Source organism: Strix aluco, chromosome 1 (assembly GCF_031877795.1).
Source record: "Strix aluco isolate bStrAlu1 chromosome 1, bStrAlu1.hap1, whole genome shotgun sequence".
NCBI lineage: Eukaryota > Metazoa > Chordata > Aves > Strigiformes > Strigidae > Strix > Strix aluco.
Window position 1 is genome coordinate 73,519,383 of NC_133931.1, and position 14,271 is coordinate 73,533,653.

General features: G+C 40.7%; 1 protein-coding gene across 10 annotated transcripts in view; it reads right to left on the reverse strand.

Annotated features, from left to right (window-relative positions):
* The window catches only part of FHOD3 (formin homology 2 domain containing 3), a 414,767-nt gene that overhangs the window by 54,003 nt on the left and 346,493 nt on the right, over nt 1-14,271 (reverse strand). For all 10 annotated transcript variants that reach the window (XM_074825180.1, XM_074825169.1, XM_074825159.1 and 7 more), the window contains 2 exons: nt 12,034-12,920; nt 5,159-5,317 (listed from right to left, as the gene is read on the reverse strand). In XM_074825180.1, coding sequence (XP_074681281.1) covers nt 5,159-5,317; nt 12,034-12,920 — 1,046 coding nt within the window. The remainder of the gene's footprint in view (nt 1-5,158; nt 5,318-12,033; nt 12,921-14,271) is intronic.

Sequence of the window (14,271 nt, forward strand, 5' to 3'; positions counted from 1 at the left end):
AACACAGCAGGGCAGAAGGTTACTGGCAGTTGATGTGACCATTAAATCACAAATAGCTTTGAATCTCATCATTAGTTCATAATGCTCTCCCCAGTACGGCATTCTTCAGGTTGGTTAAGGAAAAATTGGTTATTAATAAACTCTGTGCTCATATCCTCTAATATGTGTGATACATGTATTTCACCTCCATGCATTCTCACACAACTGTTTGGGCCAGACTAACATTCTGAGGAAAACCAGTGCACAAATCTTTTCATGGAGGAAAAGAAGTAATTTTTGGAGATCCTGTTCGCATGAGATAATGGATCCTACTTATTCTGCTCCTGGACTGCTGGACCCAGCCACTTGCTTGAACTTTCAGCAAGGCATCAAACTGCTTATTTCCTGGACTTGGCCATCCTGACGTATGATCTCCAAAAATTTTTAAGAGGAAAACCTACAGGCCTCAGGGATCAAGGAAGCACCTAACCAGAGGCTGTGAATACCCCGGACCCTCTGCAGAAGTTAGGTGCTTAAGTTATCTCTTTCAAGAGATAATGGGGCTTCTCAGTGATGATGAAGGTGCAGGGGTGCCTTGGCTTTCATATTTGGTTTCAGCTGATTTTGCCAGGCAAAGAGAAGCCTGAAAAATATAAGTAAACTAAATATCTTATTGTTGTGGGGTCCAAAGCTTTCTGCGGCTTGAGGCCCACAGATTCGCAAGCTGCATAACTAAATACACATTAGTGAGTATTGCATCAGATATTTGACAGGCCTCGGCAGACAATTCAGGTCCAAAAAGGCTCTTAAACTTCAACCTTTCAGGCAGCTATTAACGAGACACATTGGTGGTTTGCATTATCTGCAGAAACTCTGACAAAATATAAAAGCATATAGTACGTGAGGCCTCCTGCACTAATTTTATTTTAGATCTTCCAAAAATGATCCAGTTCTGAGAACTGACTACATCCAAAATGTCTGATAGTCATCCCTGTAAATCAGGAACTGACAGGCGTTGCCTCGGTCAGACTGCTTCACCTCCTCAGGTCTCTACTGAAATACATGAACATGCCATTGCTGGTCACAGAAACTAGATGTTTTGGTTTGTTGCAAGGAGTGGAAGTGTAGCTTTTTTTTCTTTAAATAAAGTCTGAAACTCATTAGCGCAGCGATATGCTGACCGAGGGTGTATGGCCGGCAAGACATCATTGAGTCCCTTCTCTCTTCTGCCTAGACTTGTGGAAAGAGGTGTCCTTTCATGTTGCGTGAGCTAGCATAATTTGAAACATCCCATCACACTTTTACAAAGCATTAGCTAAACAAATTGGAAACTGCAAATGTCAACGTACTGCGGCAACTATCAGAACAAAAACTTAAGTACCTTGATCATTTCCAAAAATAAAATTTTGGTTTTTTGCTTATGCATGTTACCATCTGCCTTTTTAACACCAGATTCTCATTTCTTATCCCTTTTTACACCTCAGGACTACCTAGCCACTCCAGACCCTTGGATTTCAAATTATTTAACAAATGTGGTTATGGAGGACCTAGCATACCTGGAGACTTTTTTAATTTCAAATAGTTTTACTAAAAGCTATACCCACCAATTCAATCAATATCGTGTAGCATCACAAAGCTATACTGTAAAGCACAAAGCAACACATCTTAATTTCCTCACAGCGCTATCCCGATTTTACTCTGCTAAATTAATCATACTCTTTGGTAGAATTTGATTTTGATCCATGTTCCCTTACTGAGTAGCACTTTACAGAGGGACCCACTTATTTTCTTTACTAAAGACAAGCACCAAGGACTGGTTTGGTGGACTGCATTCTTGCAGTTGCCCATAATACACTTCATAAAAATTAGGTGCCAGGATTTTAAGCTTGCCTCTCTTTTGCTTAGCTCACAGAAAGCCCTCATCCATGCTAAGCAGGCAGTTCTTTATCCTGCAGTGAGCTCCAAGTTGTTTGAACACAATGAATGCCAAGCTTTCAAAGAAAGTAAAACACAACCACTTTGGCAAATGTAAGGTGGCAAGTATTTTTTTAGTTGGATTGACACATGCTTGCAGACACACACTGTGCATTCCTTTGAAAATGCATTTCTAACAGGGCCTGCTCTGCATACTAAATGGACTACATCTGCCTTTCTAGCACCATGCCCCCCTTTTCTGCTCTTTTTCACAGCTCAGGGGTTCTTAATCACTTCAAACACATGGCCTAAAAATACACAACATACATAGGTATAGAGGGCTTTAAAATTTTTTCTTCTATCATAGTTACATATTTGAAATTAAAAAGCAAAGGATGGATTACTAGCAAGAGTTCAATGTCACAAACAAAGCAGCATTCAGCAGAATGTAGGACAGTAGTGGAGGGTTTACTGGGTCACTAGGAACTTGATGATGAGTTGGGCTATCACACTGCATCACTGCCTTGTTGCTAGCACTACTGTCAGCGCTACTTTAGTTCACTGTCTTTACAGGAATTGCTCAGATCAGTTTTAAGACACCATTTAAACTGAATTTATCCACCAAGGTAGAGAGCTAACATGCATGCTAACACAACAGTGATGATGCTCCTCAGCGGAGGACATAGCACAGAGCTCACAGCCAAGGAAAGGGACGGTTCAGGTGACTTTTCACCCTGTTGGTGCCCTGCTCTGTGCTGGATCCACTAAAAGCTGAAGATGGTCCTAAATTACAGCTTCTCCAAAATTTTAGCAGCGGATGTTGTCCTCACCACATGCATTACATTTCTTCACCTGCTCTCCTTACGTCTCTCTCTTCTGCCTACTAGCTGTGACATCTCTTCTAGACAATTAACTATACAGAAAGGCTTTTGAGTGTCCACTGTGATGCAGTTTTTTAACTAGACCAATTGCATATTTTTTTTCCATACCAGTCCTGCCTCATTCAACCCATAGGTTAGCTATAAAGTATATAATATAGAAAATAATTTGCTTTATTCTCTGTGTTTCTATATAAATGAAGCTGATGCTTACACTATTACTGATTCATTCATTGTCACTACCGATTATTTACTAATATTTAGGAACCGTAGGTATGAATCAGAAAACTTTCAAAAAATCTAGACTGAAAAGACAACCCCTGTTCCCTCTAAGCTAACTCTACGGCTAAAGCCAATGAACAGATGGATATGGAGGAAAAGAGAAACAGGAAACAAAGCTTGTCTACACTGTAGATCAAAGGGGCAGTATGGAAAACTGAGGCAGGGCTCTGCTAAAAACAGTGGGACTCACAATGATGTTTTCATACCTCTCTGTGCACCTCTTGGTCAGTTCTGCATAGCTTAACACAACCCTCTATCTTGCTATAAATGTCTGTCTGACAGCGTGCTATAAGAAAAATCTGTGACTTGGGGACTGGGGAAGGGAATCTGAATTTAGTGCAGGGTTTTACCTGATAAGAAGTAAATAAATATGGGACATGCAGAAAAAAAAGCTCTTTTCTCCGTGAACATCATCCTTCCCAAACAATGAAGGCTTCATCCCTCAAGGTGCAAAGTAGCTGAGCTCTACTCCACTTATCTATTCTCTTGATTTTAAATATCTGAATGATCACATCAGGATTACTCACATCCTTAGCTTCAAGCTGTGGACACAGAACTCAGAAATTCAATTTTTTTCATCACTGGGCAAGTATATCAACAGTGTATCATTTCCTGGTTTCTGAATTCTTCAATTTGAAAGCTACCTGCATATATATTTCAAATGAAATTATGGGTTTCTGGCAGCTAAATGGAAGGGCCACCCAAAGGAGGGTGGGGTGGTACAAGACACTCACAACTGTGGACTCCACAGGTGGTTGGCAGATGGACAGCCCAGCTACAAATGTTGGCACTGGAAAGGGTGAGCTGTGCAGAGCAGCTGAACTTCTGTTAAGCATGCCAGAGAAGGACACAATTCAAAGGAGATGATACATGGAAGATAATGAAGATCTGTCCTTTATCAGCCATTTCATGCTGGACTTTGTATGGAAACTGCCTACAGCACTGAGATCTAACTGGTGGTCTGTGAGCTGGGCTTTGCTCAGGGGTATTTCTCTCCAACACTTCAAAGCTTTGTACTGCAAACTACAGTAGTGAATACATGGGCTGGGTCATGAAAAATTACTTTTCTAGCCTGATTTGTCACCTCATAATATGAGTAGGGTATGTATATAGCAAATAAGTAATATAGATTTGAGAAGGAACTGTATTCTAATAGGGATAAATCAGCCCTTGCCTTCTAGCTAGAACTATCTTTTGCCTTAAGTATTTCTTTTGCATGTAAGTGTTGGCAACTCCATTTCCATTCCAGCCAGCTTTTCTCATTTTCTTCTGTAGTCAGCACAGCGAAGGTGGAAAGGGGGAAATCATGAAACACAGCGCCAAACCACTGAAAGGTGACTGTGAGTCAATACATGACCTCTGCAGCTCAGCCACTGGTGGAGATTTGTAGTCGTGCAGATTACTCTTACTAGATGATATAGGCTTATTAAAAAGAAAGATTTGAAATGAATACAACCACAATGAAAAAAACTAGGAGAGCAGCAGGCTTCTTTTACACTTCATAGAAGAAAAATGTTTTGATAAAAAAAAAAATAAACAAAGCTCATCTTGGATCTCGGTAAGAATATCTGCAAAGTCAAACATGTAACGGTAAAAATTACATCATCTGTAATCTTTATACCAACTGCTTTTCTTCAAACAACAGTAACACAGAAATGCTATTTTGAGCAGAACTAGTCACTGTATTTGTTTTCCATTAGATATACAATCTAGAATGACTCCAACAGCTAGCTGGGCATGAACTTTATTAAACTCTGAACCAGTTGCATCAGCCCTAGTAACTCACTACCTATTCTTGCTGCTCACAATATTTCAGTCAAGCTTCAGAGGAACAGATAATACTCTGAAAATCTTGACAGGAATTAACACCATTGTTACTCAAACAGACACAAAGCAAGCAGAGGATCCGTGTTTACTAAGCATGCCCAACCTCAGGCAAATACTACGTGCTTCTGAGCAAGCTGCATTGATTCAACCCTCAGTCATGACATAATACATCCCCTTTTCCTTCTTCCTTGGAAAGTCTGGCCTGTACCATGTGCAACATCAAAATAAAAGGTAACATTGAAAATGCAGACTTGAAGACATTGACTATTCTTTCTTACCTCTATTCCTTCCTTGTTTAAGGCATATTCATCAAAGTTCAAAATAGCAGTCTTGATAGTGCGGGGAGGGGGCAACACAGTCAGGCCAATATTAATAGCATTACTTCGTTTTGAGTCCAATACAATGATCTCCTGTCGCTTCCCATCTGCAGCAGTTTTCTTGGTAAAGAAGAGAACAAGAATATTATTCCTCCAGCCTGTTTTATAAAGAAAAAGCCACTCCTTTCACTAATGACTTCCCCTACTCAAGGGTGCTGACATTGAATATAAATCTAATTCATTTATAGTCATCCAAAAAAGCTGAATTCTTCTACCACATCCTTGCTGGTATCAGTGTGAGCTGCCAGGATTTAACCAGAGAGCTGAACACAGTCTCAGATGCCGTGCAAAGCTGAGCTAGACTGAGACACAGGAGTCCCTGAAAGGGCTGGGATTGCTGCATTTTGGGGCAGAAGTCAGTCTGAAAAAAATCCTGAAGTTGTCTCTGTCAGGTAAGATGTCTGCTATGCGGCAGGACTGGCTGGCACGGGGCTGGCAGGGCAGCAGCCAGGCAGCTGATGGGCTCTGGGGCTCAATTCCCCCTTGGATGCGTCAACCTGGAGTGGCCACCAACCCTCTCTTGCTTGCATGGCTGGCTGGGAAACAGGCAGGGTGCGTCCCACCTCCCTGCCGGCACTCTCCTGTCTTATAAATCTACCTTGGACACTGGCAAACAAGCTGTAGAGCCCTTTCTGGAGAAAACTAACTTGGTTTTCTGACCTCTGGCTGCCAGAGGAAGGGTATTCTACATTACTGCTCATAATATGCCCATCAAGCCTTTCACAGGTGCAGAACAATTTCAACCCTTCTGCTTTTTTCAAAGTTTTATTTGAAACTAGACATAATCTTTGGATCTTGCCTTCAGTATAAACTAAAGTATAAATAATAATGAAAGCACAAAGAACTAGCAACATACACTTTAAATTTAATTCTAGAGAAAACACAAGAAATTTCTTCCTCTCTCTCCCCATCCTCATAGTGGCAAAATATGCACCAACTAGGCAAGGTGACTCACAAGCCATTTATATGGCATAATGCAGTGTTGAATGTGGTCTTTGCTTTTGGGCCTCAGCATGCTGCTCTTTCTCTCATTATTCCATGCTAGAAGGTGTCTCTTGGGTAACTACATATGTCATATACCAGGCGGTTGCAAGAGGAGCAGACTCTGCTCCTCATACACAGGGGTTTTTCTTCCCTCTCCATACACATGAACTCTGGAAACACATTTTCTCTGTTTCCCTTTCCTTCGCCCTATCAGAGGTGGGCTGAGGGATGCTGTCAAGCACAGCAATGTAGGGAGAAGACCAGCATATTGATGCAATCAAGTGCAGAGATGATTTTGCTGTATGTAAACCTGTGTTTCACCACAGCGCAGGTTGCAGAGATGGGACTGTGACCTCCCTGTAGAGCCTGTTACCTGGACTGTGGTAGTGGCTCCAGCAGCAGCAGACTTAGCACAGATGCACCTCAAAGGGGCAAAGACAGAGACTAAGCAATCCCTCTTTCCAGGCTGCAACTGTTCAGAACAGGGACTCATCCATGTTGTCTACAGCAGTAGTGTCTTTTGAATCTCTTGTGGATTTGGGGGAAGCCCAGGAGGGAGACTCTTACTGCCTGAGTCTCAATCTGTGCTGAAGATTGCTTTTTAATCATGAAGCTTTGTTCTCCATTTTCTTTGGGTCTGCACCACAGCAAATACCCTACTGCCAGGTCTATATGCTGTTTCTGTGTTGGAAGAACTGTCTAAATTAGTAAATATGATTTTAACAAAGTACCTCCAGCTGTGAGTCAACCCATAGTGGGAATGAAGTTGTATCATTACAAAGATGACTTTTTCTGGCATAGCTCCGTTCCTTGCCTGCACAGGAAGAGGTATGCCCACCGGTCCCAGCAGTCTGCCTGGCATGTGTGTGGCACCACAGCCCCTTCATCATACCAACATAATTAATGTGGTATCATGTGACTTCTGTGTGCAGATGAGACTGAAGGCAAGTGCAGTTTACAGGAATTGGGGACTACCACATGTGTATGATCTGTGAAAGTAATAGGGTTGGTTTTATTTAAACTCAAAAAGAAACAACACTTTTGCAGTAAACAGGATAAATTTTAGGAGAGCAAATATAACATTTGTTTTCAAGTTTTATATGTCTGTTCTGTCAGAACTGCTCTCTTCTTAATGCCTCGAAAGCATCCCTGGAGGCTTCTTGAACTTTCCCTTCTTTGAGTAAGAAAGTCCTCTTTTTCTTGGGGAGCTATCTGAAGGATCTAAGATGCAGCTTCTCCTTTAAAACAGTAATTTTTAATTCCAGGGCCATTAATCACATTTTCAGGACCACAGTTAGTGGCCAAGACCACATAAAAACAAGTGGGGTTCACCAGAGACTGCTTCCTCTTGAGTCTGTACTGCACTATGCCTTTTTCAAACCACCACTTTCTACCTTGTCCTTCGCAGCACAGAATTACACAGCTCCAAAGAATTTATGCAGAAGGAAAAAGGCTGGGGGAAAGGAGTTAAATTTAGGCTTCCCACATGCGGTATGGGTAAGTAAGCCTCAGATCTGCAGCTCTGTTTTTAGGCTCCTAAGTTTGACAAGAGAGACATATTCATTTGGGGGACATATGATGCTAACCGCTGGGATGATTGCGATTGCAACAGTGTGCTCGCTCTTTAGCAGTGAGTTATGAAAGACAGATGAGCTGTATAGGGGATGTATTCACGAAGGTATTTTCCAGAGCTATAACTGCATATGGGGTATAAAATTTTGAGGTAAGTAACTCTTTCCAAAAACAGGGGCAGAAGAGATTTTAAATCCATTCTGGGGACGACAGCTGAGTTACAAAGAAATCCTTTCCAAATAAATAAAAGGATGAAGAAAAGAGAAAGATTTTACTACTGTGAACTTTATTACCCTACTGCTAGGAAAATAATTGCTTTTTGTCTGCAATGAAATTGCACATGTGTAAGTGTCTGACTGTTAAAATAAGCTACATCTATTAATTTCTACTACAGTATTAGGTGACTTGAGACTATGCTTTATAAGTTCATTAACAGAGAATGACTTCAAATGCTTGAGGGAACAGTGCATTAGTGCACTTGATTTTATATTTTAATGTGTCAGTATGTAACATAAGCCCTGAACTTCTGAATATTACATTAATAGATGTAAATACAAAACAAATTAAAAATTACAAATACATTAGGTGGTATAATTTGTTGGAAACAAACGTTCCTGCAATGTATTAACAATTACAGTCAATTTAGATCTTTACAAGACCTAACCAGCCAGATTCTGTTGTCTCTATCGAAGGCTGGGTAGTCCAGATAGGTTATTCAAAAACTGTTACCATCCCACAGAAGGTCCTTTGCGGTCTGATGAGCACAGAGTCTAAAACACACCCCTTTGCTTTAATTAATCCAGGAAGCAGAAAAATTTCAATCACTTTTCCAGTGCTCATATAAATAAGTAATTATATACAAGCATCAAGTCAGAAATGTCTCTTGCATTTAAACTTGCAGAACAATTTGCATCAGTAGTATAGAGAAAAAAAGGGTACCCCCTTAATAGTGCGATGGCAATTTAAATTTCTATCTCAATTAACAAAGATTTAGCACTGGCGATTTAAAATGGAATTGCTCAGCTGCCACTGACTTTGTCCAGGATACATATATATAATCTTTTCCAGAAATTCTGCTTCATATTTATGACTTTTCTTGGCATTTATTCAAATTGCAACAAACGTTTTCAAAAGGAATATGTGTCTAGGCAATGTATATACACATGTACATGAAAACATGCTCCTTAATTTTCCCCCCCCTACTAGTTTTTATGTCTGTGGGCACATGATGGATCACTATATCCACAGGTTATAGATGAATCAGCAAAATAACACTTTCAAATGACTTGCAGAACCAAGTGGATGGCAGAAGGGCTGAACAGCAATGTTTGATTCAGTAGTGTCTCCATGTTTTCATTTCTCTTCACAGAAAAGTAAACACTTTGAAGTACTTTGCCAAAATACCTGCTTTGTTTGGTGGAGTGATAAGGAAAGAAATTCTAGACTGGCTTGGAAGGGATACCTGATCACTCACTTCCTATTCGCAAATAAAATGCCATGGTCCTCTATTCTAGAAAATAAACATTCTGCAACTAAAGGTGCTCCACCAACTATAATCAATGTGCAAGGTGTCCAGTGTGGCATAAGTTTTCCTAAAATCACAAATTTCCCCCCCCCCCCAACCTCTCATATTATATCCTACAATTTAAAATCCACTTTATTTTATTACAGTCTATTGTGTTTAATGAAAAACTTCTCATGAGCCAGGAAGTAGCTGTTTATAGCTGTGTGTTGTGGAAATCACAGTGAAGGATTAGAAACTGGAGTAAAATTGGTTACAGCTGTATGAAAGAGCATATGCACAAGATAGAGCCAAGCCCCCCCTACACACCCTGACTTCACTTTTCCTCTCATCCTTCTGGACTGTTCCTTTTCCATGCACCTGCTTCCATCTGTTGCTATGAAATCTGGAGATTTGACTTTTGATTTGTTGCTCTGTGTTCTTTTTTTCAGCTGAACCAACTGAGCTGTGAGTCAGACTTTACAATATTATAGAATAAACCTGTTTTGGATCGCAGCCATTGGACAGGAGAAACTAGACACAACGGGGAATGTACTCCCTGGAAATAAACCAAGCAGTCTGGAAAAAGCAAGAGCTATCCTAATTTGAGTGCAATCTTTGTACCAAACCTCAAGTCTTTTACAGATTCAGTGGTCTGCTTAATTATTCCCACTCTCACTTGATCCAAGGACTGTCTCCTACCCTGGAAGATTTGCTAGTATTCACCAAAACCAGGCAGGAGTATCAGAAGTCTGTGTAGACTTCCACTACGGTACTCCTCGGTCACCATTGTCTTCTCTACAAAGACAATGAGACGTCTGTGTCTGTGTTATGGGACAGGGTGGAAAGAGAGCCAAAAGTATAACGTCTCATGCAGAGAGCAGTTATTAGTCTCCAAGAGGAAAGCAGTCACCTAAATCATTCCTCAGACTTGCACTAATTTCAAAGAAATCTGCTCACTCATCTTCCAGCCAGAAGCCAAAAGCTGTGCCAAAGCATCAGGCAGGTTTGGGAAGCAAGTGTGAGGGAGGGAAAATAGCCAAAGGCAGTTTGGGAACGTGCATGGTGAATGGCTGGAAAAGTAAACAAGTCAAAATTTCAACAATTTAACATTTTATCAAAATTTCGGGTGAGAATAAAAGGTTTAAGAATCAGCCAGAGTGATCCATTACAATACTGGCATTTAGCACAAAGCTGAAGTTTGGAAATGGCAAATATGTCATCATTTCACATTCAATTCGAGGAATTAAATGTTTTATGGATCTAAGAAAATGCTCTCATTCCTTCCATCTAAGGACCACCTGTGGCAGATTTGTATTTACAGGGAGAGAGATGAAGAGTAACACACCATGATGTCACCAGCATTCCTTCCTCAGCAGAAAAGGAATTAGGGAGAGATTAATCTCAGCATCGACCAAATGAACGATCAGCTGAATGTGTTTTATAGCTGCTATGCCATACATTTCAGATATACATGCATCTGTGTTACAAAAAATTCAGCTAAGAACAGCAATGACAGGATCTAAGTGAGCCATCTATTTATGTACCTGTTGTTTGCTAGGTACTTAATGAGAGGCTTGACTGTTCAAACTGCAATGTTTCCACTTGGCCAAGAAGATCAGGATTGATTATTTGAAAATTTTGAGTTAATAACCCAGACAAGTGACTTGGAGAAGTTTTACTGTGAGACATCCAGTCTCCCCAGATTAAGAGCAAACAACAATATATATGATACTTAATATATAGAACAACTTTTGCCAGCCAAAGAGAAGTAAAATATTCAAGGTACTATTTTTTATGTCACTATAAACATATAGGCATACAGAGAAAACATACAAGCGATTTATTTATTTCAAGTAAGAGAGATGGACACCTTTTACTAGGATTTTAACTGGAAAAAAACCATTGTTTCCCTGATACCAATTATTCTGCTTAGAAAAAAAGAGTTTATATAGCCATGAAAACCAAATGTTCAAGCTAATAACTTTTTTAATGCTACTTCAAATTCCTACTAAATGTAACTATAAAAGAATTCCTTTTGTTCTGGAGTCTAATGTTAAACAGCCATGTCACCAGCCTTTGTGAATTTATTTATAACAATACTAAGGAAAAGGGAATCCTAGCTACAGAGGTTATTTCCTGTGCCAGCTTCTATCCTAAAATTTGGATAGCCGCATTGTACAAATTAAGGATTTAAAATAGGCCTGTTCACCGGTATAAAACAAAAACCTGACACCCCTGCAGAGTTTAGCTTGGTCCAGCTGATAAATCGATCCTTCAGAACAAAGCACACGTGTAGGCTCTTTGCAGCAGATCCAGTGATTAGGAAAATATTACCAAGTGAAGAACTGTCAAATACACAGATATGAATCATCACGCTGTGACCTTTATACGAATGCAACAGAAAATATTTCATATTTCAATACCTAGGTTTGGCACTCAGCTATGAACTAGCTAATGTAAACTTTGTTGGTATTCCCCACCTGAAGTGATATCCCAAAAGCAGTAGGCCTGAGACAGGAGGGCAGCTTGGCACATACACCACCCTAAGCTCATCTCCTAGTTTCAGGCCATGGAATATCTTCCGTCATAGGCCAAGCTAGAAACACATTCAGTAATTTCCACTGTTTTCATATAAACAACATAAATCATCCAGATCTAAGTCAGAATGAATACCAATACAATAGCAAAATAATAGCAAGCTGAATACGAGCTGTACCTTTGTGACAGGCAGTTCCTTGGATTTAGACTCAAAGAGATGCTCCAGTTTGGAAGTGTCCACCTTAATGGGTTCCAGTTTCGACCACAGGAATTCTCTGCAGCGTTTGTTGTTTTTACACTGCCACTCAAATGGCCGTACCTCGTTCCAAAACAGACGGATGGTTTTCTTCTTCTTTATAAATGCTGGCTGACCCCTAGGAACCTGGGGTGACCCTAAACCCTGAGGAGTGCTGAACAGCGGAGGAGCCAATAAATTAGCAGAGGGTGGAGGTGGAGGCGGACATCCAAACAGTGGGGGAGGTGGTGGAGGAGGCAAACCCAGAAAAGAAGGTGGAGGTGGAGGAGGGGGAACAAGGGAGTCCCCAGGACCCATATCCATGTCCAACACATCTACATCATCCTCCTCCCCCAAGTCTGTAAAATCCATGTCTTTGATTTTAAGTTCTCTAGGATTAGCCATGAGCTGATCCCAGATGTAGTCAGATTCCTTCTTTGGCTGTGCTGGTGTTTTCTCGGGGACCTGTTCACTGATTTCATCTTCAGGCACGGCTGTCCCCTTGGCCAGCTCACCACTGTTGAATTTTTCCGCAAAGGCTTTCACGCTGCCTTGGTTGTCCAGGTTTCCAATCTCCATCTTTTTGACACTTTCATCTTTGGCCTGCTTCGTGGCCTGAAGGATGGAGATCCTACTGGCTAGGCTAGTGAGTGACTCCTCGCTTTCCTCCGTCTCCTTCTTTTCCTCCTTCGCCTCCAGCTCCTTCTCCTCTTCATCCTCGGGCTTTTTGTTATGCGCATACAACATGTCCAGCATAAACCGCTTGTTGTTGAGGATGTTGCTGCACTGCTCATTCACACCAGCATCCTGAATGGTCTGCGACCATGGACCTGCAATCACACACACACAGATGGGAAGGGTCAAGGGGAGGGAGCCAGAGCACCAAGAACATTCTTCAACACACCAGAAAAAAATTGGGGGACACATGCACAATTAGTCTGAAACTGGGCAAGCAGTAGCTTTGAAAATTTTGAAATAAGTGACAGTGCTGATATATGGCCCAATATTGATGGGCTGGGAGTAATTCTCAAAAAAGGAATGGGATTTCAAGGTTCAGGTTTCTCCTGAAATCTCAGGTTTCACTTTGTACTTACTACCCCAGATCATTTTATACAGTGCATAAATGCTCAGAATGTCTAGTAATCTGGAATGGGGCTTAAATATCATGACAATGGCACAGAATAGGTTACCATCATACTTTTCACCTGGCCACAAACTGGAACCACCACAGAAAAACAGAGGTGTTTCCTGTCTGATGTCAAGGTCAACATGTAACTGCTTACTCCTGCTCCTCCCTCCCTGCTGGCTAGGGAAGGACACCTTCCACATCTGGCTGTTCCTCAGACCTCCTGGCTGGGTACCTGGGCCATCCTCACAACACAGGTTCTTTGAATCCCAGAGCTCTCAGGGCAACTCAGAGAGTATAAGCATAAGCAAGATTTTTAAAGTTATTTCTAGGAATATGAGCACATTTATATAAGATTTTTTAAAATGCTGATCATCAAACACTGTTACCTTCCCTGTAATGTATGACAGCATAGAAAACTTAATGGCCTTCTTCCCACATTACAATCATTTAACATGTCACTGTAATGAAGCTTCATCTTTCTGACTACTGCTTTTCTCAACAATAATCTGCAAAATACCATGTTTGAGACAGCACCATAAATAACAAACTATAGTGGTCAAATTGTAAAAATAAATGATGTAAGCGTCTCTTTGACTACAGTTCCCTGAATGTAATACTGTTAACCAATGTGGATAATGTGTCTAAAAATTATGGTGCTTCTTTTTCCAGTGGGTTTCAGATGAAGTGATTAAACATGGACAAAGATAATTCTTCACACTTACTGTACTTCCAGTAATTCTGTTCTCCATAGTCTTTACATATTTTATTAATATGTTTTTTATAAACTCTATTTCTTAAAAACATTTTACTTTGATTGCTCGCCTGCCTTCCCTTTGGCCCCTTGTGATTAAAGATCTTCTGTTATACCTGTCAGTTGCCCTTTCTCTTAAACTTCCATTTTATCTTTGTTTCTCCCTGTATGCTCCCAACTTTTTCAATACTTTTAATGTTTTAAACATCTTTTATGGCTTCCTTCATCAATGAAGTTGCTTTGTTACCATGATATCTAGCCCTGTGCTCTGAGAAGATGTCCCCTCGGTGAGATCCACCAT